The sequence below is a fragment of the Peromyscus californicus genome, unplaced genomic scaffold (genome assembly GCF_007827085.1).
Source record: "Peromyscus californicus insignis strain IS unplaced genomic scaffold, ASM782708v3 Scaffold_20__1_contigs__length_68692818, whole genome shotgun sequence".
In the NCBI taxonomy this organism is placed as follows: Eukaryota; Metazoa; Chordata; class Mammalia; order Rodentia; family Cricetidae; genus Peromyscus; species Peromyscus californicus.
The window spans coordinates 59,068,775-59,092,486 of NW_026294503.1; the positions used below are offsets into that span (position 1 = coordinate 59,068,775).

General features: G+C 42.7%; 1 protein-coding gene across 14 annotated transcripts in view; it reads right to left on the reverse strand.

Annotated features, from left to right (window-relative positions):
- The window catches only part of Adamts20 (ADAM metallopeptidase with thrombospondin type 1 motif 20), a 136,280-nt gene extending 116,345 nt beyond the window's left edge, over positions 1-19,935 (reverse strand). For 4 of the 14 annotated variants that reach the window (XR_008220652.1, XM_052748738.1, XM_052748739.1 and 1 more), the window contains exons 1-3: positions 19,545-19,930; positions 18,740-19,101; positions 1,817-1,979 (exon numbers count right to left, since the gene is read on the reverse strand). Coding sequence is in view for 9 of the 14 variants with exons in the window: in XM_052748738.1 (XP_052604698.1) it covers positions 1,817-1,979; positions 18,740-19,101; positions 19,545-19,635 (616 nt within the window). In the remaining 5 variants the exon portion in view is untranslated. Of the gene's footprint in view, positions 1-1,816; positions 1,980-18,739; positions 19,102-19,544 lie in introns of all 14 variants that reach the window. The other 10 variants (XR_008220655.1, XR_008220656.1, XM_052748746.1 and 7 more) reach the window with 4 other exon arrangements.
- Between the last annotated feature and the right edge of the window lie 3,777 nt (positions 19,936-23,712).

Here is a 23,712-nt window from a genome sequence, read left to right on the forward strand (position 1 = left end):
AGGGATCTATTCATGAGAATAGATACTACATTTATGTTTTGATAAATATTGTATAGAAACATACATTGTAATTAATAAAAAAACCCTAAATTTTAGTTTCCCAGTTGCTTTTCATTTATAATTTTTATCATGTGCCTTTAGCATGAAAAATCTTTTAAACCAAAGAACCCAGCTTTTTTGGAGCCTTCTCTTGCTAATAACGAATGCTGAGCATGAATATGAAGGCTTGCATATCAGTGTGTCACACATTACGCATTCAGAATGCCCCTTAGGGGTTTTCTTCTTACAAAGCCACACAATTCATTAAACAAGCTTCTCCTGAATAGTCCATTGGATCTGGCAAGAGCTGCCCTCCGTAGCGTCCCATTGTGAAGCTGCACACACATTTGTGCTCTCTTTGAAGTCATAAAAATGCAACCGTTATGCTCATATTAGAAGCAATGGAAAAGCTTCTGTTAAGTCAGTAGATGTAAAGTACAGCCTTGGTCACAGTGAGGGCCACTCCAAATGGCAGTCTTCTAACAGCAAAGGTTAATTAAGAGTGGATTCCCAGAGAAAACCTTCAAAGGCCTGCCTATCATCACATCCCACAATGAACAGCATCACAGCATTTGGAGCTATAGTTTATGGATACCTACAACGTCAAAGAAATCCTTCCTGATCCCACTCTTTGTCTTGGCTTTGCATTTGATGACTGCAGCTGCCTTTTCTCTATTTTTTTTATGTCATTATGTGAATAATGAAGATCCATTAACATACGTAGACCAAGACCTAACTTTCGTACAAAGTACAAGCAAAATATTTTACCAGTAATAGATTTATCCTGTATAGAAATCCATGACTCCTAGATTCCAATACATTATAAATATTCAGTAGTCTGAGTTTTACAGGAAAAAGAGGATGAAAATCAACTCTAACACATTGCTGGATCTAAACACAGCTTTGCAAAGGAATATGGGATTCCCTAGCATCTGTGTGTACCTCCTGGAGACAAAGAGGATGGGGAAGCATTGTTTCTCATATCAAAAATCTGAAAATGACCCAAAATGTCGCTGGGAAAACGGATATTGGTGCCATGACATACTCAAACAAGTCAACACTTCATAGCATGAAAATGGACAGACTGCTGTGACATACACCAAAATAGATGTACCTGAGAAGCAGGCTGAGCAAAACGGTGGTCATGGAAACCTGCAAATGACATGCTTCCACTAAGAAGAGGAAGAAGCACATGAGGTGGAACAATGTTTGGACTGGGGTTAAGATTCCATTGAGAAAAAAAACTTAATCACCATTTTGAATAGTATACTGAAATAAAAATTGTCTATGGTTGTCCACTATAAATTCTCTATACTGAATGCATACTTTGGACTTTAATTTGCTACAAAAAAAAAAAAACCACCTTACATGGATCCTTACAGGAAAAATGTTTTTGAAAATATCATTTAAAAAATGCCATATCTCACATGTATGTGTAATTTAACAGATGAACTTACACAACTAAAAAGTAGTGTAGTAGCTCTGAAAAGTAGGAGTGGTGAGGGGTTGGTCAAAGGGTACTTCATCTGTATCAAGAATAAACTCAAAAGCGCTACCGTGCAACAGAGAGACAATGTTAAAGAAAATGGGTCGTATCCTTAAAATTGCTAAGAGTAGATGTTTTTACCACAGAAACTGAATGCACAATGTACATATTCTTCATATGTAATAGATGGTGTGTACAATTTTGCCAACTAAAAATATAGATGATAGCTAATAAAAAAAAAACTTTAAGTAGCATTACAGTTTAGCTGAATGGTTTTCCTTCCAAGTTTACCTGAAACTTCACAAGGCCCACGAGACTTTGCGAGGGAGCTCCTCTTTAATTCCTGTCTGTATATCAGGTGTGGCTTGTTGTAGTCATCTTCATGTTCACTCCCATCTGCCTTCATGACTGGTTCTAGGAAATATTCGCCATCGTGTGCTTTGAATGTTCCCATCTGGAATAGAGAAAGTAACATTAACTTTTACCAAGAGTCACTATGTAGTGAATCACACAAGGCCGGGGCTGTAGCTAGAGATACAGTGCTTGCCTAGTATGTGTATCCCTAAGTTCCAGCATGACACTGACATGAAATGAGCTCACAGGGATGAAACAGCAGAGCCCATTTATTAAATGCTATTAACTGAATACAGGTTTCCTCTCTGTGGCTCGTGCTTCTATCCCCTCTTCTGAATGAAGTTGAAAGACTACATACCATCCCAATTCATCTTAGACAGCAAATACTCCAGGTATTAAAGACAAGCACTGGCAAAGCTCTCAAAATGAACAAGATCTAGAACGTTCTATAAATGTTACAACTGCTTGTTTGGTCTATGGAAGGCAATGCAGGAAGAGAAGACTTTTAGAAGAAGATGACAGTCAGACTGGATAAGATGGGTCTGGTGACGGGAACTCAGAACTCGCTTATGAGACATAAAAGGTGAGAGTCTTTACAAAGAAGGATTTACTTTCTGAACTCTAGAATCCAGCAACAAACTTGCTATTGGTATTTATACTTGGCTCACATTCCCAACCTTAACATGTCTACTCTCGGTTTTTGTCCAAAACTGCTGTTTCTTCAATGATCCATTCTTCAGTAAATGGCTAACATATTTCCAGATTGCTGAAGGAAAAAAAAAACTTGGGAGAACTCAAGGATGGAACTTTCTCTCCTATCTTACATCAATCCCACTGCCACAACCCCTGCAGTATGACCAAAATTGAATGAATTACCCCAAATTTAACCACTACATCCATGATTGAATCGAATACTTTGACCTTCCTAAGCATAGAACTAGCTCACTGTGTTCCAGTCCCCACATTCTAAGTCATATGGGACCTTTCCTCACATGTATGCAGCATGTTAAACCAATGGGAAAGACAAACTACTTAATTAGTGGGACTGCATCAAGTACACAGACCACTAGAAAGAATCCATCACATAGAATAAATACCAAAGAATTGATGGTGTAAACTCCTAAAATAAAACCACAAAAACACTGGAATAGAAATTGAGAGAACTTCTTTATGACTTTAAAATAGGGAAACTTTATGATGCATTAAAAAAAAACACCCAAGATTGGGGCTGGGGAGATGGTAGAGTTGGTCAAATGCTGGCTATGCAAACATGAGGAGCTGACTTTGCGCCCCCAGCAACTAGGAAAGAAGTCAGGCACAGTGAGCATGCCTATGATCCCAGTTCTAGGGAGGCAGAGACAGGAGGATCTCTGGGGTTTGCTGACCAACCTATCTAGCCAAATTTATACCCTACAGTTCCAATAAAAGAGCATGTCTCAAAAAGAATAAGGTAACTCTAAAAGAGTTTCACTGAAGAATCACAGCAAGAACTTTAAAAGACTAAACAAATCATTGTACAGCTAAGGGGATACCATGATGAAGGGCAATATTCTGGCCATTGGGATATGAGATAGAGCCTTTACTCTGCTGGTCAGTCAAAAGCAGAAATCATCCCTGAAACAATGGTCACCATATGAACAGAGATTCCTCTCTAAGGTCAGATAAAGCAAAAGCACACATACAGGCATTTGTCACAAACTTCATAGCCAACTCCAACATAGAGGTCAGAAGCCATTCGTATATGTTCATTATTCACATGAAATGCATTTCAGTCTCATAACAGCTCTTTGAAGTAAGAGTCTGTTTTCTGCTTTCCGGGTAAGATGGATGAGAAGCAGGAAGTTGCACAGCCATGGTGGTTTGACTCGGTAGGTGAAGGCATTTGACAGCAAAGCTGGAGACCTGAGTTCCATCCCTGGAATCCATGTGGTGGAGAAAAAGAACTGACTCCTGAAAGATGATCTCTGACTTCTACATGCACACCGTGGTGTGCACAGCACCTCCCACAGACACACACGGAAATAAATAAGTGTAAACACAACTTTAAATAGTTTTTAAAATGTCCCTGACAGAGTCATGTGTTTGAACATTGAACACTTGGCTTCTAGCTGTTAGCACTGTCTCAGGAGGTGCAGCTTTGATGGAGGAGGTGGATCACTGGGGGACAGGCTTTGAGGTTTAACAGCCTGGTCTCACTCCTGTTTTCTCCTTCTTGGTTGCCATGCAATATGATCAGTCACCTATGACTCCTCCCACCATGACTGTGTCCCCTCAAACTGACAGCCAACACAAACCCCTTCCTTCTCTGTTTTTGTCAGGTATTTCCAACCACAGCAATGAGAAAATTAATAAGAAAGCCAGTGCTGGGGAGTGTTGTGGGATGTTTGTACACTGTGCTGTGACTGGTATAATAAAAAGCTGAAAGACCAGTAGCTAGGTAGGACGTATAGGTGGGACTTCAAGAATCAGAGAGAACTCTGGGAAGAAGAAGACAGAGTCACCAGCCAGACCTGGAGGAAGCAGCATGAGCAGTGTAGAGAGATGAGGTAACATGCCATACGACAGAATGTAGATTAAAATAAATGGGTTAATTTAAGTTATCAGAGCTAGTGGGACAAACCTAAGCTAAGGCTGACCTTTCATAATTAATAATAAGTTTCCCTGTCATTACTTGGGAGCTGGTGGCCCAAATAAAAGTCCAACCATAGAGGAGTGGGGCAATTGCTATGAGAAGTCACATGCTGATCATGTGGCTTTAGGCCTCACCATGTGGCTTGTGGGGGAATATGGAAAAACTAGAACTTTAGTACAGAAAATCCCTAGAATTTCATAAGCAGAGCTTAATGACCAACCTGTGAGAGGTCAGAATTTCAGAATGCTGATGGAAATGGGAAAAGTAGAGGCCTGGTTCATAGTACTTAAAGGAGGATTGAGGACACTGCTGAGCATGGGGATAAGAGCCATTCATAATGCAGTCTCACAAAGAATCTGGATGAATTCAGCCAAAGTCCTGAGATCTTGAGTTAGGTTGAATTCAATACTAAAGGACCGATGTATGTGATGAAGGAAATCTCAAACCTGGATATCATCCAGGTTATGTCACATATCTGGGTCTACTGCAGATATCTGGGTGTACTGCACGTATCTGGGTCTACTGCACACATCTGGGTCTACTGCATGTATCTGGGTCTACTGCATGTATCTGGGTCTACTGCACACATCTGGATCTACTGCACATATCTGGGTCTACTGCACGTATCTGGGTCTGCTGCACGTATCTTGGTGTACTGCACATATCTGGGTGTACTGCACATATCTGGGTGTACTGCACGTATCTGGGTCTACTGCAGGTATCTGGGTCTACTGCAGATATCTGGGTGTACTGCACATATCTGGGTCTACTGCACGTATCTGGGTCTACTGCACACATCTGGGTCTACTGCACATATCTGGGTGTACTGCACACATCTGGGTCTACAGAGTGAGAATAAGCGGAGTAGAAAGAGGTGAAACATGGGCAGTTTTGTGGGGAAGGGAGCTAAGATAAAGTTGTAGATAAGGATGGTGCTGAGCAAGCAGCTGTGATTGTTAAAGCCTTTAGGACAGTTAGGCGGATACCTTATACTCTGCCTCCACACATGCACAACCCCACCCATCAAAGCCTTCACGGGAGACAGCCTAAAAGGAAGGTGCCACAGAAGGGCTTCCCTGCTACAAAACCAGCTAGGGAAGAGTTTCCCTGGGATCAGCGCATGGAAACTAATGCAGCTGTGAACTGAGGGTCAGGCTACGTTTCAACCTGGCTACAAGAACTTGGTAGAATGGTCCATATGGTACTGGTTTTACAGGTATGAAAGATGTAAGAGTAAAGGGGTCAAACAGGCACGTGCCAAGGTCCTGAAGGACACTGAGACCACTGAGATATGTCAGCGTTTGAGTCCCTGTACAGAAGCCTTAAGCCCATGATATGAAGTTGTGAAGGTTAAAAATCTAACTTGCATTTGAGCCCAAGGACATAAAAGATACCAAGATCATAGAATATCTGCCAATGAAGGCTAAAGTTTTGGGGAGAGCCAACCCAAAAAGAGAGGCTATGTGTGATGCATGCAGCAGGCTGAAGTGATGGGGATACCTCAGCTCTTTGGAGCACAGATGACTCCATCACAAGCCACAGATGCTGAACGCGGAGCTGCAGTGTTTGGTGTTTGCCCTGCTGGGTCTCCTTTGGTCCATTTGTGAATAGGAATATTTGTGTTATGATACTGTATACTGGAAGTATATAACATCTAAGTTTTCATTTTGAAAGGATACAGCTGAGAGGTGGCTCTGAGTCTCAGAAGAGTTGTTGGATTTTTGAATAGCATTGGGAGTGTTAAAGATTGTGTGTAGTTTTCAGATGGGCACATTTTGGATCTTGAGATGACCATGACTCTACTGGGCAAGAAGCAGTGTTATGGTTTGATTGCAAAATGTCCCCTCCATAACTTGTGTGTTTGAACGCTTGGTCGTAAATTGGAAGCTTGTAGAACCTTTAGGAAACAGAGACCTCCTGAAGGAGGTGCGTCACTCGGGACAGGCTTTGAGGTGCTATAGCCCAGTCTCACTTCCTGTCCACTCTCTTCTTCCAGGTTGGAAAACAATGTGACCAGTTGCCTCATGCCTCGCCGCCTTCCCTGCTATGGGGACCGTGTCCCCTTGAACTGAAAGACAGAATGAAGCCTTCCTTCCTTCCGTAAGTAGATTTTGTATCAGGTATTTTTGTTACAGCAATGAAAAACGTAAACAACACAGTAATTTATACAAGTCTCATACCATGTGACAAGACCAAGAAGGTGACTCCAAGTAGTCTGGCTCCACAATTCATGCCTTAATCTGTCAAATTTGAAAAATTCTATAAAATAGTCAAAAAATATTTCATGTACAACTATTATACGTCAGGTAGTTTTAGGGGCTAAAGATTCAAAAATAATACAGTCAATAAAAATATAATATGCCAGACAGTCATTAGTGGAGTAAACGCCTACAACTAGGGCTCACAGAACTTGGTAGACAAGAGGGCAGAAAGATTCTAAGAGTCAGAGGACCAGGATGTCTGCTGAGAGATAGTTTTCTAGACATGACAGGGAAGCCACACCCATGTAATCTCAACATATGGTCGCCTAAACAAGACCTGCATAGTGAGGACACAATGTGACTTGTCAACATGAATGGGGGAAATCTTACAAGGCCCTATCACTAGATAAAAAGTGATAGGCAATCAATAACTGCTGAGAGAGGGGGAAACAATTTTCTTCGGGGAGGCGCCCGAACCACATGTACATATAAGCAACACTAAAGGGACTCAATAGGAGATACACACACACACACACACACACACACACACACACACACACACACACACACACACAAAACATAACAATGATTATTGTTACATCTATATATAATAGTAATAGTTAAAGAGGAAGAGGTCATAAATTTGAGACAGAGTTGGGGAGTCACAGAGTGAGTTAGAGGGGACAGTGAGGGTGATGTCAATACAGTGTTCCTGTAGGAAATTCTCAAGAAATAAAAATTTTAAGTAGTAAATACAATTTGAAAGAATACAGTAAATCCCTCCCCCTCGACCCCTGACTGGAGAAGAAGTTAATACTATACAAAGACAGGGACAGCAAGTGAGGAGGAAAGAGAAATTCCAGGTAGGGAGAGCCAGACTGAAGCTGGAAGAATGATGAGGTGGTCCCCGTAGTAAATTGGGCAGCAGAATCTCAAACAGGATCTGAAAGGTTTGGGGGGCTGGGGAAGAGCTGGGAAAGTGCAAGTGATAGAGAAGGGAGGCTGGCACCATGCCGACAGGAGGTAGGAAATGGCGATGCCTTGGAGAAGCTAGCCCACTACTCATCACTGCTCAGAATACACAAATATACCCCGACTTACATTCAAAAGGTTACATGCCCTACTGAACAAAGTGTGTTACTGTGATGAGCAACCCATCAGTGAATTACTGAGCTATAGATACTGTGACAAGCATGGTTTGGGTGACAACTTCATTTCTATTCTTAACTCTAGCTATCCTAAAAATTATTTGGGAGCCACTTGAAAAATGGCTCTAAATTCTGTTGTAAATGATAATCATGTGTTTGGGGCCATCATTTTAATGCAATCATCATTGACGCCACTGAAGTGTCACAGCGACTGTAAGTATAAAGCCCTCTCTCCTGTAATTATGACTGGGTCGCCATCACTCCATCCACATTTTCCCTTTCTTTATCTTTCTATCATTTAAAAACATGGCTATGAACAGCAGACACTGTGTAGCCATAGAAACGAACAACTTGTGACCATCGTGGTGACGCACCTGAGTTACCATGCCACCCTTTAATGCTTTGCTCATGTCTCTACGGAACATGCATGAATGACGACGGTAGTGTGGAGACTGCTGTGACATATCTATAGATAGTTTTCTTTCATGGGACAAGCCAAATGTTTAGATTCTCTTGGGTAGTATGTCAACATAACAAATATAACAAACTAAACTTTTAATGATTTAAAAATTAGGGGCTAGAGATCTGGCCCAATAATACAAGGCATGCTTAGCGTATATAAGGACACGAGTTCAATACCCAACACAGGCAAAGTAAAATAATGGAAACAATTAAGTTCGCTGACTATAAAACACTACGGTTATAGTATTTTTAAGAAAAGACAATGCTCTATATAATATTTTCATTTATTGGACACTTTTCTAGTGGCCTAGCCTCTTGCAATTTCATTAACTCTACCCACGTGAATTTTGAGTCTAACCATAAATCACTCAGTTTTCATTATATACCCAGACTCCAGCATTTCCAACCTTCCCGGAAAACTAATTCTGTCCATACTATAAGAGGTAACAAAGAAATTGTTTTTGAAATCTGAGCATACGGGTCCATGGAAAATCCTTTTCTGCCTTTTTAAAAAAATCCTGCTGAGGAGGAGTAATATGATATAGTATCTTGGGGAAAGATGCAAATAGACACGAGCTGTCCTCTGCTTCACTAAAATACACCTATGACACCACTTTGGATGCCACACTGTTCCCGAGGAACATCAAAAGTCATCATTACATGGCTTTTTGCTTTTCTCTTGATCAAAACTGACACAAGGAACTTCCACTTCAATGTTTCAGAAAAGCTCGCAGGGTCTGGCTTGTTCCCCCAAGAGAAGAAACAGTTCTGTCGGAGTCCATCAGCTGCTCAGCTGAAGCAGGACTGGCCTAGCTTGCCAGGCACAGTGCCTCTGCCGTAGACAGGGTCTCCTCAGAATCTGTGGGGTTTAAAATACCAAGTTCTGAAAGCTATGTGGATAATTTATTTCCAAAACCAATTCCCTTTTTTAATTTATCAATGAAGGATGGTTAACTTCCATCAGTTTTTCTATAGTCCATCCCTATGGAATGGACCTCCTGCTCAAAAAAAAAAAAAAAAAAAAAAGATTAGGGTTATGCCAAAAGGCTCCCAAGGAAGCTATTAATTCAAATTAAAAAAAAAAAAACTTGGAAAGGCATCTGTTGAGGAATTTGAGGACTTGACAAAACAGGTGGTTCCTGGAATCCCATTTAGCTCATCCATATTTTTAGCAGCTTGTCTATCTGAATATGAATGCTGCAGACTGATTCAGAAGGAAGCAAATGGGGTTGCACCTTATTGCACTGTCTAGCAAACACTTCAAAACTAGCTCTCACTTGGGCAGGCGTTCCCTGGTTGTTTAGAAGAGGGACCAGCTATCAGCCAAGTTGTGTAGTGATTGGGAAACTGCTTTCATTCCACTGAACAGAATGTTTACATGTTTAGAGAATTTTTTTTTAATTTATTTTAATTTATTTTGCAATACAATTCAGTTCTACATATCAGTCACGGATTCCCTTGTTCTCCCCCCTCCCGTCCCCCTCACCTTCCCCCCAACGCCCCCCCCCCCATTCCCATCTCCTCCAGGGCAAAGCCTTCCCCACAGACTGAGGTCAACCTGGTAGACTCAGTCCAGGTAGGTCTAGTACCCTCCTCCCCGGCCAAGCCAAACAATCCTGCATAGGCCCCAGGTTTCAAACAGCCAACTCATGCAATGAGCACAAGATCTGGTCCCACTGCCTGGATGCCTCCCAAACAGATCAAGCCAATCAACTGTCTCACCCATTCGGAGGGCCTAATCCAGTGTGGACCCCTCAGCCATTGGTTCATAGTTCATGTGTTTCCATTCATTTGGCTATTTGTCCCTGTGCTTTATCCAACATTGGTCTCAACAATTCTCGCTCATCTAAACCCTCCTCATTCTCGTTGATTGGACTCCCAGAGATCCACCCAGGGCCTAGTCATGGATCTCTGCATCCAGATCCCTCAGTAGTTGGATGAGGTTTCTAGCACAACAATTAGGGTGTTTGGCCATCCCATCACCAGAGTAGGTCAGTTCGGGCTGTCTCTCGACCATTGCCGGCAGTCTGTTGTGTGGAATAGCCAGAACATGGAAACAACCCAGATGCCCTTCAACTGAAGAATGGATAAACAAAATGTGGTACATATACACAATGGAATACTACTCAGCAGAAAAAAACAATGGCATCATGAGGTTTGCAGACAAATGGATGGATCTAGAAAAAATCATCCTGAGTGAGGTAACCCAGACTCAGAAAGACAAACATGGTATGTACTCACTCATAGCAGGATACTAGACATGAAACAAGGATGAATTGTCTGCTACTCACATCACCAGGGAGGCTACCCGGAAAACAGGACCCCAAGAAAGACACAGGGATCGCCCAATGACAGAGAAATGGAATGAGATCTACATGAACAGCCTGGACATGAGTGGGGGTAATGAAAGGCGAGGGTCAAGGGAAAGAGAGCTTGGGGGAGCGGGAGATCCCAGCTGGATCAACAACAGAGAGGGAGAACAAGGAATAGGAGACCATGGTAAATGAAGACCACATGAGAACAGGAAGAAGCAAAGTGCTAGAGAGGCCCACAGAAATCCACAAAGATACCCACACAACAGACTGCCGGCAATGGTCGAGAGACAGCCCGAACTGTTTAGAGAATTTTATACAAGTGTATTCTCAGAATTCTGTTGCAGTTCTGTGGCATTCATTTACACATTTTCAAAATACACAGCCAACACACATACTGTTACTATAACCAATAGTGAGTGTTCAGATTTCATAAAAAGCAAAACTAAGTACAGAAGATAAACCCCCTGGACTCTTTTCCCAAAACATGCACAGTTCACCACACTAAGCCTGGCCACTGGAGAGCAACACTGGAAAATAAGGAGTTGCTGAATGATGTAGTGGGTAACCATTCCAGCTTTGAGGATTCGGTAACTGTCACGCCTACAAGGCAGAGCCAAGAGAGGACCCCTGAAGACCTAAGATCTGGATGGGCGAGCTCTCTTGGTTCCTGAATCCTGGACACTGGAGGTAGACCGAGCAGAGTTGTCTAGAGAACACCGCTAGACTGTGCTACACCTTTCCCAGACCCCGTAACCTATCCCTTCACTTGTAAGTTACCCCACAAAATAAACCTCCTTTTTAACTATATGGAGTTGCCTTAATATTTTAACCAATAGAATGAAAAAGTTTTCAACCTCTAATCACAAAGCCTATAGTGATATTTGTATGAGAAATCATAGACATGAGTCTAGGTTTGGCACTTATGGAAACTTAGGCCAGTTATTGCAAACCTCTCACTCAGTTCCATTATGTGTAATGAAGTTATAAATAGTTTTACTTACCCAATTTCATAAGAAAATTAGTGTGTGTTCAAATGATATTCATAAATAGAAGCTTAGTGGCTACCATGAAATTGAACATGTTTAAGACAGGACGAAAAATATTCTTCTAAAAACATTGATGATATAGTGACTCTTCTCACCGTGAGCAAAGTGTAAATGCTATACACTAAAGGACCACAAGCTAACCTCAGAGACCCATCTAACCTGCTGGACTGAATGCTGAGCATCTGTATATAAGAATGTCGTATATACACACAGACATTGCATAAGTGGATGAATCACTGATGAGGAAAAGAACTGACTTGAGAAACAAAACACAGAAGTTCAGTTCCTTGAAGGTAAGCCCTCTCTCCTCCGACAGCATTCTTTACCTTCTCCGTTCTGTGTGCCAGCTTCAGATTTCCAGTGTAAAAGTAGGGGGGGAGGCAATGGAAAGGAAATGCATGACTGATAACTCATCAAACAGAATGGCTTCGTATCAAGTCCTAGCACATCAAGACAAAACACAAACAAAATTCTTGAGCCAAGCCAATCTACCCAAGAGGTAAATGGCCAAAGAACTCAACCTGTGTGTCCTAGAAAACTTAGAAAAAGTTTATCCTATAAAAAGAGATATCCTATAGCTTCTCTCTCTCTCTCTCTCTCTCTCTCTCTCTCTCTCTCTCTCTCTCTCTCTCTCTCTCTCTCTCTCTCTCTCTCTTTAAGGCAACAAGGGGTCTAAAGAAGCCTTGGTGAAACAGCCACATTCTGGTGGGTCTGTATAACACTTGTAACACCAGTCTCTCTCAGTAACTCCCTAAAACACGGGTGAAACTGTAAAACCTAAAATCATCACAATAGTGAAAAGTTAAATGTGACAAGGGAAAGTATTAAGAGCTGCTTTACAATGATATGACAAAATATATTCATGATCTGTTGCCAAAATATTATAAAGCAGTATTATTTAAAAATAAAAACACACAGATAGGTCAGATGCCCTAGTATCTACAGCATGTTTCTTAGGTTGTATTTTATTTAGTTATTTTGACATCTGATCCTCTTCAACTATCTAGGAGATGCTAACCTGGTTTTCTCATCTGCTGTATCTCCCCATTTTTCTTTACACAGGTTACACATGGCTATCCTCTCCCAATTATTTTTTTATTAAGAAATTTTCTACTCGCCCTACATACCATCCACAGATCCCACCTCCTTCCTCCTCCCACCCCCAGCCCTCCCTCCCAAGCCACCCCTGATTCCCCACATCCTCCAAATCAGGGTCTCCCATGTTCTCCCAGTTATTTAAGAGCTGAAGTTTTATCACTAAGGTAAGAACCCCACATGTTATAGATTCCTGGTGTTCACGAGTTTAACGTAAGTGGTTCTTAAGCTTTGGAAATGAAAATAGGAAACAAGTAAAGCAATTATCAAAATTTAAATTGTCAGAAGCCAACCAAATTTGGGGGAGGGTGGTTATAATCAAAAGAACCATGAGCCTGAACTAAAAATGTTCCTGGTTGTTCTCCTTGTAAAATAACCTACAAGGCCCTTAAATTTAAGTCAGCAACCCTAAAGCAATCATACACACACAAACACACACACACACACACACACACACACACACACACACACACACACACACACACACACACAAAGTACCCAAACCAGCATCCTCCTTCCCTAAGACGTGACCATGGAGCAGAAACCACATCCCTTTCAAAGGGCAAACTGCTACCTTCATAAGTGATGGAATTCCTAGAAAAAGGCATCATGAAAAGCAATCAGGAAACCTCCTTGCTGCCAGCATAGCATCCCTACAGTTCTTCCACAGAAGGAACAGAAAATCCTGCAGATCAGCAACTACCAGACACCCTCTCTTCTGGGGGGAGGAGGGGGTTAAGGATGGAGTAGCAACCACACGACTCACCGTGTGTGCTGGGCTTGAGAACATGGAGCTAATTCATGTTGCCAAGCCCAAAAGAGTTAAACCTGGACCTTATGGAAAAGAAAGTACACTACACTGTGATTTGCACTTTGAGTGGAAAGACAGTGCCCCTGTGAACATTTGTTGACAAGATGAGTGTGACTGATAGAACGAAAGAGGAGAGCAACCTGGTATTTGATGAACAGAAGGAAGCCTGTGATAAACTGCTGATCACTAATATCTACATTCCTTGATTCCTTCTGGAAATTTCTCTGCCAAACATTCTAGCCATTTTGCATCTTGGAAAAGCCAAGAAACACCTTCTCATCAATACATGGGAATGTGGTGGTGTCCATTTTGGGCTGAGACAGCCAAGAACCAGTTGGCCTCCTCCATGCTCTTACTATTGAACTAAATGATTTATCTAGTTCATGAATATAGTTTAATAAATACATACAATACCATCAATACTTAAGTCCCTATCAAAGGAGAAGACTTAATCAGAATACCTTTATATTACTTCTTCTTTACTCATCCATTCCTGAAAGTTCACAAATGTGTTTGTATCCCTTGCTTAAGGACACTTGACACCATATATTCATTAAACATTTGTGTGCATAGTGGTTCTATGTGCTGCTGGCCTTGACAATGGTTGAACATAACTAACCAATAGTACATTGAGACCATATAGTGTTGCATCCTGGGGTGTGTGTGTGTGTGTGTGTGTGTGTGTGTGTGTGTGTGTGTGTGTGTGTGTGTGTTCATGTGTGTGGCAGTCAAAGCACAACCACAGATGTCATAATACCTCAAGCACCATTCAGTCACCTTGCTTTTGAGACAGGCTCTCTCTCTGGCCTGGAGCTCACCAAGTAGTCTAGGTTGGCTTATCAGCAAGCGCCAGTGATTCACCTGTCTCTGCTTCCCCAACACAGGGCTTCTAAGCACAAGCTAAGCATGTGCCACCACACCTGGGTTGATTTTAAAAAACAAACAAACAATACTGGTTCTGGGGGTCAAACTTACACCCTCACACTTGTAAAGCAAGCATGTTACCAACTGTGCTTCCTCTCAAGCCCCCATTCATACTTTCTAGGTGCTGCCCTGAGTCACTGCTTGGCTGTGACAGAATTATAAAGGAAGATATGTTTAGACAAAGCATAGGATTCATCTCCCAGCCACGTGAGCCTCAGCTGAAGCTTCTTGAACCATCCAACAGGCCAAATGAAGCCACCCAAGATCCTTGTATTCTCTTTTTATTTGTTTCAAGTTCATACCGATCTTGATCTCCCAATTCCCTTCTCGTTTTCTCTAATACAGGCACTTCCCATAAACGAACCACATTTTGACATTTGCTTCTTGAAGAATGTGGACAAATACACACTAGCATATTTAAAGTAAAGTCACAGGAAATTCTCCCTTATTGTTGTCTGAGTATTTGGGTAACTACAAGGCTAGTAAGTTTTCATATATATATACATATATATATATGTATGTATATATATGTATATATGTATGTATGTATGTATATGTGTGTGTGTGTGTGTGTGTGTGTGTGTGTGTGTGTGTGTATATATATATATATATATATATATATATATATATATATATGGTTTTTTTTTTGAGGGACTGACTGGATGGCACAGCCACTAAAGGTACCTGCTACCAAGCTTGAAGATGTGACTTTGATTCCCCCAGAATCCACATGATGGAAAGAGACACCTGCAAGTTGTCCTCATAAATGAATTAATAAAAGATATAACTGTAGAATGGCACATGGAATTATATTAGTGCTGTAAATAGGAAGTTTAGAAAATGATAAAACTAATTTATTTTTATGATAAATTCAAACCAGTACAGCTACTTACTGACAGTTTCCATATCTGGGCTACTGTTAGAAGTTAACAGAATGAACTCAATAATTAGTCTTCACTGGGGAATTGTCAGGCTGGATCTTTGTTCCTAAGAGAAACCCCAACATAATCCACATGGCCACATCAGCTACTCTGTAAGAATGTGGTACAAGTCAAGTACATCATCTGGTTTTATACCACCTGGAAACTGTTTTCTTCAACCAACAAGACTTCACTGCTTCCAGTGCCATCAAGAAATGATGCAGTTAACTTCCAGGTGGTCAGATTTGTCCCTGAGAGTCTTTGGAAGAATGAAATCCACTAGGCAATGTGAGAAAAGCGTTAATCAGCGCCACAAGGGATGTTGTCTTTGAATACACTATGTGCTGCATCCTGTCATATACATGCTAATAATAATATTCCAACTTACTAAATACAGACCCCAGGCCACTTATCAGCATTATGAGACCATAAATAATATAACTCTGTAAAATAAGTTTAGGATTGAGTATGGGAGCTAATACCTGATAACTATAATTCTATAGCAGTCTATCATCAAATGGATTAATGTTTCATAAGCCATTATCACACTACTCATAAATACTTTATAATATGCTCTACTTTCCTATCAACTATATAGTTTGGAAACATAAATCTTTGTTCTAAAATCTTTGAATCTTTAGATAAATATTTATGGGAATAAAAACCAAAAAGAAGGAACATTGGAAGAGCAAGGTATAGGTAGATAGATAGATGATAGATAGATAGATAGATAGATAGATAGATAGATAGATAGATAGTTAGATAGATAGATGATAGATAATAGATAGAGATAATAAAGATAGATAGATATAGATGATAGATAAGAGATAGCTAGATAATAGATAGATAGATAGCGATTGATGAAGATAGATAGATAGATAGATAGATAAATATAGATAGATAATAGATAAATATAGATAGATAATAGATAGATAGATAGATAAAAGATATGTTTATGTTCAAAAAAACTCCTGGCAAGATTTTCAGTCCCTCCTGGTTCTTGGGCTCAAAACTCTTAGGAATAAAATTTTAAAAACATCAGCCAGGTTCAGTGATATTGTAAAAGAAAAAAAAAACATGTAAACACAAAGACTTGCAAAAGTTTTAAAAATTAATGATACAGAAATTGAAAAAATGCTTTAAGTCATATTTTGGGTTAGTTGAACACTAATGAACTAAATGAAATCAATAATACTTCTGGGGTATCAATTTGAACAAATAGTCATAGAGAAAGGATTTTGAAAGTATTAATTTGATTTTCCAGATAAACTAAGCATTATTTTTAAGTCTTTAAAAAATGAAGTAATCTTCCTTGAAGTATTAATGCCTGTGTATTATTGGTACTTCCGTTATATTGATGATGTAAATATTTTACATTTATCTACAGCAGAAAGGAAGGAAATTACTGAAAGCATTTTAGGAAAATATGACCAGAGACACTAGCTTGAAAAGACAGAAAGACTTTCCAAAGTGACTTAGTAATTGTCTTAGGGTTTTAATGCTGTGATAAACACCATGACCAAAGCATTTTTTAAAGACTTAAAAATAATGCTTAGTTTATCTGGAAAATCAAATTAATACTTTCAAAATCCTTTCTCTATGACTATTTGTTCAAATTGATACCCCAGAAGTATTATTGATTTCATTTAGTTCATTAGTGTTCAACTAACCCAAAATATGACTTAAAGCATGGAAGCACATCATCCATGGAAGTTAGGGCAGGAATTCAAGGCAGGAACCTAGAAGCAGGAACTGATGGGGAAACCACAGAGGAACACTACTCGCTTGCTTGCTCATGGCTTTCTCAGCCTGCCTTCTTATACCATCCAGGACCACCAGCCCAGGGATGGCACCACTAGCAATGGGCTGGGCCCTCCCACATCAATCCCTAATTATGAAAATACACCACAAGGCTTCCTGGGGGCAGTCAAGTGGGAGTATCTTCTCAACTGAGTTTCCCTCTTCCAAAATGATGGAAACCTGTGTCAAGTTTACTTGACATAAATACTAGCCAGCATAGTCATTAACAATGCTCACATCCAGGACATCACAAATCAACTTGAAAGTAACTATTAACACATTTTGCCTGGAGAGAACTACTACCAATGTTTGACTCAAATAATAAACCAATGATTCTGTGGAACTATCTGAACACCTTCAGGAAAGTATGGTCTGTTTGTTTTTCTTTTGTTTGTTTTTTCACACCTGGTTTCTCTGTGTAGCCTCCAACGCAGAGATTCCCCTGCCTCTGCCTTCTGAGTGCTGGGATGAAAGGCTTGTGCCACCACTGCCTGGCTTTGGTCTATTTTCGTTAAACAAAACTTCGGCTCCCAAGAAACTTGTAGCCACATTCAGCTGAGGCTGTAACACCAGGGACAGTGTAACTTTGTCCATAATAAAATGGTGCTCTCTTATCACACTAGCACTCAATCAGTGATGGTTTAACTCATTACACGAAGTATAACACTATACAGGCTCTGCTTGATTCCATGACTTCAGACATTCATATGCAAGTATGCATGAATGCATCACAAATAAGCTTGGTGACATTTTGATGTTTTAGTTAATTGGCTTTCATTTTAACAATATATGTGACGTTGCATATTTACAATGACTATACTGACAAGAGATGCTGGGTTTATGTAGACTTCTTAGGTCGGTCATGGGAAGAGGTAGTAAGAGTCTTCGTTTTCAAGGAAGAAAATCAAATGAAGCATGGGTGTGGGGTTTTATTTCATTTTCTCTCTTTTCAGCGGGGTTTTAAAACTCCCTCTCTTTTACTCCTGTGATTTCCAGTTCTCCCACACTAGCAATCATGCTGTGGATATTTGCTACCTTTCCAGGGCCAGTCGTCACCTACCTTTTCCCTCTTCTGTGCTCCACAGATTATTAGTGGACACCCCATACCAGAAACAGAAGAAACTTCTTTCCAAATCTTATCAGCCTCGGGGAACCTTTTTAGTGTGTGTATATCCAATACTCTTTCCTTCCACTAGTATTCCAATTCATTGACTACATTTCAGAAAAATCGGAGGATTCGGCGTCAACAGCTGCCCAGCACTGATGCACCAGAGTGAAAGAGCCTGCCCTGAGATTGTAGAAGCAGAATCCAGAGGCCACTCCTGATTGCCACTGGAGATGTGACAAGCGGATGAAAAATGCCCTCTCAGACTCTGGCCTGGGTTCCTCTCTGGTGGTCCCTCTGAAAATTTCAGAAGACCATACTAGGAACCACCGTGCCCCACCCCCAAAGCAGCCCTGGACTGAATCACAAGAAAACGCAATGGGAGGTACAATCAGGCTTACCAGTCCCCCACAGAGACTGAAGACTGCAGTGTGGTCCTCTCGCGCGTTGACCTGGCCACGGTAGAAGCAGTGGCGCAGGTCTGGGGGCTCCGCGCTGCTCCCGCCTGGCCCAGGCGCCGGGGTCCCCAAGTGCACCTCGGTGTAGCCAGCCGCCAGGAAGGCCGAGTCAGCGCTCAGGTTCAGCTGGAAGAGCTGCCCGTAGGCGCTGATGCGGTAGTGGGTCCTGAGCGGAGTGGGCTCGGGCGCCCCGGAGCTGCGTTTCTTCCTGCTGAAGTGCCGGTTCTGGGGGAACACGTCTCCGAACTCATTGACCCGCACGGGGGTCACCACTTCGTAGGAGGCCAGAGTCTTCACCAGGGCTTCTGCAACACAGAGCAATGTCTATGAAGCCCCGACGCTGTCCAAACCACAAACTCTTGAACCAAGCATCCCCACTAAAGGTCCCCAGCCTTGGTCCGTTCCAGGGTCAAGACAGATGCACACGCAACACGTGGGCACTGTGACCACGCTGTGCTTTCCCACAGCTCCTATGTGTTCCACACAGACCCTGCTACCCACCACCACCCTGAGCAGTCACCTCCTTGCCAGCCCCTCTTCTCTTCCCTGCCGCCAACAACCCGTGTCCCCACGCGTGGCCGCCGCATGGCCAGGAGAGCGTGTCCCCAGCGCACGCGATTCCACGACATCCAGCGAAGCCCTCGGAGATGCTCGGAGCTGGCGGGCCTGGGGTCTGTCTAAGCGAGTCCTCACCACCCACTCGCACCCCGCCCTGCGCGCTGCGGGCAGAGCCCACGGGCGACCTTACCCTGTCGCGGGTGGAAACGAACTTCCCAAGACCCAGTGAGAAGGAGAGAGATCGGGCAGAGCAACCCGGTCAGCCACTTGGCCACCCGCATGGCTGCACGCTTGGGGGGGTAGGGGGGGTGGGGTGGGGGATCCGGACAGGGAGGCCGCCCGGGCCGCCGGCTCCCCGCGCTCTGCTGCCCTCCTCCGCGCTCTAGCTATTCGCCCGCGGCGCCTCAACAGCCTCCAGAGCCACCCGGGCGGCAGACCGACCCGCCTCTCCCCGCCACCGGACCCCGCTCCCGGTGCCGCTGCTGCTGCCTCATCGCTCGCAGCCCGCCTGGCTCTCGCAGGCCCGCGCCACCCTGGGAAGCGCTCACCGCCCGGCCCAGCAGGAACCGAGCCAAAGTAGCGGGGCGCGCGGGGCGGCGGAGAGCCCGCCCCCCCCTGCCGAGCCGGCCAATCAGCGGGAGGCGCGGCGGCTCGGCCTCCCGCGCAGCCCCAGCCCGGCGCAACCCCGCCCGCCGGCGCGCGCACCGCGACCTCCCCGGCTGCAGCTCCGGGGGGCTCCCCAGGGCTGGCCAGACCCCACGCACGTTGACAGGTGATAGGTGCATGGAGTTTAGTTCCCCCAGTGAAATGACAAGTGTCAGAGAGGGGACTCTGCTGCTCACGCTGAGAAGTTCTTTGAGGCTTCTCACGCAAAATAGCCAACCGTGGATGGATGCTACCAGCTTGTGGGGAGGCTCAGTTTTCAGGGTCCCTGTGTGCGGGGGGGACACTCTGGGACTTGGGCGCGGGCGCGGGGGGGGGGGGGTCACTGAGCTAGAAGACTTGTGCGTGGCTGCACCACCCCTTTGACAAAGTTTAAGGAGGCCACTGGAGTCTTCAGAGTTCCAGCGACATGTGATCTGGGTTGCCCGTCGAAATGTTTGGTTTGTGCTTAAATGTGCACAAAGAACTCTCCCAAAAAACTTATGTAAATGTCAAGATCCACAAAACATCTGCCTATTCCTGGGGTCGGTCTCTCCACAGTATGAATTAAAGCCCTCCTTCACTGTTAACCCTCTTCAACAATAGCTGTAGCTCCGAATCCATGTCCGTGGCCCAGTCGGTCCTGTTGAACTTGACAAACTTTAGCAGGGAGAGAAAATAGCCTCTTTTCAACACTACTTCCTGTGTCCTGAGTTCACCTGTTTGATTCGCAGGGTCTGCAATTACTTCTCTTTACCGGAATGAAGACAAAAGGAGTGGGCAGCCTGGCTTGAAATCCAACCAAGGCCATTAAACAGAGGAGGTAAATCTTCCGGGACACAATGGGATGAATGCACTTCAGTCTGGTGTGTAGCCACTGCTGCGCTCTGGGCTCTTGGCCATGGAAATTGCCTTCCGACGACGGTATACCCCTTCCTTTTATATCATCGGTCCGTCTGTTGTCGGCAGCGAATGTGGAAGAACAGTTTCAGGAAGGGAGAGTTTGAATGTCTATTTGACGGCGGCGACATCACAAGCTGAGTGATGGTGTAAGTCATCTTCAGTCACTTCTCCCTTTCTCACAAGTGCCATTTCATCTGTCAGAGAATTATAGAGTCCTGGTTAGGTTTTCCCCAAAGTTAGAATGAGATGTTCCTAAAGAAAATAATAATGGACTTTACCCACACCTGTGAATTTAACCCTTACCTTTACCATCGTACAGTGTGGGCACTTTAATGGCATGCAGCTCCGAATGCATCTTGGTATTCGGAGCCAGGCCTTTCTGCCTACAAAGAACCAGAACCAGAGAGTTGGGTAGCTTCAATTGCTACCTGACTGCTGAGAGATACCTCATTTCCATCACTGAATGCCCAAAGCAGTACTTGTAATGGAGTATTTCATTTCCAACATATTTAACATTTTGCAAATCATGTGCTAGTGGGAAGGTATGTGGGTATGTGTTCTGTGTCACTAGAATCTTTTAAATATATTTTAATTAGTTCTTTGAGATTGGAACACAATGTACTCACCTCCACTCCTCCCCCTAACTTCAGATCCACCCCCAACTTACCCATGCTCTCAAAACTTAGTTTCCTACTACTTTAATAACCTCCTGAGGAGTCCAGTTTCCACTGTACGTATACTCATGGGTATAGTGTCATTCACTGGAGTGTGGTTAACCTACCATGAAACTCATCCTTATAGAAAACTGACTCCTCTTCCCTAGAAAACATCCTCTGTCTACAGCTGGTGTGTGCACATGAAGCCCTTCCTACTCCAGGCTAGAATGTCAAATGGCTTGATCTTAATGCAGGTTTTATGCAGGCAACCATAGCTGCTGGTCAAGGCAACCATTGCTGCTGTGAGTTTGAGCATCAGTCCTGTCATGTCCAGAACACAATGTGCTTCAGTTCTCCTTGCCTGGCTCTTCTCATCTTTCTTTCCACCCTGTTTTAGTGAGGGTTTCCATTGCTGTGGAGAGATACCACAGCAACCACAACTCTTACAAAGGAAAACATTTCATTGGGGCTGGCTTACAGTTTCAGAGGTTTAGTCCATCATCATCACGTGACATGATGACATGCAGGCAGACACGGTGCTGGAGAAAGATCTGAGAGATCTACATCTTGATCCCACAGGCAACAGGAAGTGAACTATGTACCACCCTGGGCATGGCTTGAGCATGTGATACCTCAGAGCCCACCCCTACAGTGACACGCTTCCTCCAACAAGGCCACACCTCCTCCAACAAGGCCACACCCCCTAATAGTGTCATTGCCTATGGGCCAAGCATTCAAACACGAGTCTGTGGGGGCCATACCTATTCAAACAACCACACACCCCCTTTTCCACAATGGCCCTGAGCCGTAGGAATGAGGTAATATAGATTTCCCATTTTAACTGAGAAAGCCACTAACTCTCATTCATTGCACTTGGACCAGTTTCTGCTTTAACCACTATCCACTATAGAAAGAAACTTCTCTTAATAGGAACTGAGGTCTGCACCAACCTATCAATATACAGCTGCAAGTTTAGACGGCAGTTTGACACTGTGTCCATTGACCAGAATCAGAATCGTAGTAATAGATTCACACTCTAGCACCTGTGAGCCTGCGTTTTGGGCCAGATTTACAGTACTAAGCATATATTTCCTCTTAAACTCAATCAGAAAGTGGTTAGTTACCCTCATAACATAGGAACCCATGGACATAGCTTGCCATTCCAATTATTGTAGTCCATAGGTTCAAAGCTGGGCAAAACTGTTGACAATAAACAGCATTACTTCCCTCATTTTATGGAAAATAAACATTTGTTTTCATATAGTATATAGTTACTATGATAGTCTTTCTGAATTCAAATTATCTTTTGTTATATTAGTCTCTTTATGTAACAGTCCTGTTGTCTGTCAACTTTCCCAACTGGCAAAAACCTCACGAATGAGCTATTCTCAATTGCAGTTTAATCTAGCTTTTTCATCACATTGATTGTTAGAGGTACCACTTACGTAATTCCTCTGACATCCCAGGCCCAAAAAACTTTAGAAAAGTTACCTGATTTAATTTACTCATTGTCATATCATAAAAGACACAAGAAACATCAGGGGATTCACTCAGATTACCCACCAAATTAGCTTCAGGTTCCTTTGGTTTCAAATATAATAATTTAAAAGAGAGTTGAACTCTTTATACCAGCTCAAATCTGATATACAATTGAAACCAGCAACAAGTCAGAAAATGAAAGTCGTATTTACATCAAATGCATTTTATTCGTAATCCGGACAACGGCCACAGTAAATACAAGCTTTGCAGTCGGCTTGCACGGTGAGAAATGCTCACATAGGCAGGAGTTAGGAACTCTGTTCAATAGGACTTATTTTGAAAGTTTTACTGCTGTAAAATTGAATAATGTACCAAAAGAAATAATGTTATTACAAATGTTTGAAATATTTTACCACACCATAATTAGTATAATTGTTGAAGTTGTGATCATTATTTTCTTTCTTTCATTTTTTCTCCCTTCCTTCCTTCCTTCCTTTCTTTCTTTCCTTCTTTCCTTCTTTCTTTCTTTCTTTCTTTTTTCTTTTCTTTCTTTCTTTCTTTACAGTGGTGGGGAATCCAACACAGGGTTTTGGGTGGTTTTTTTTGTTTTTGTTTTTGTTTTATTTTACAATACAATTCAGTTCTAAATATCAGCCATGGATTCCCTTGCTCTCCCCC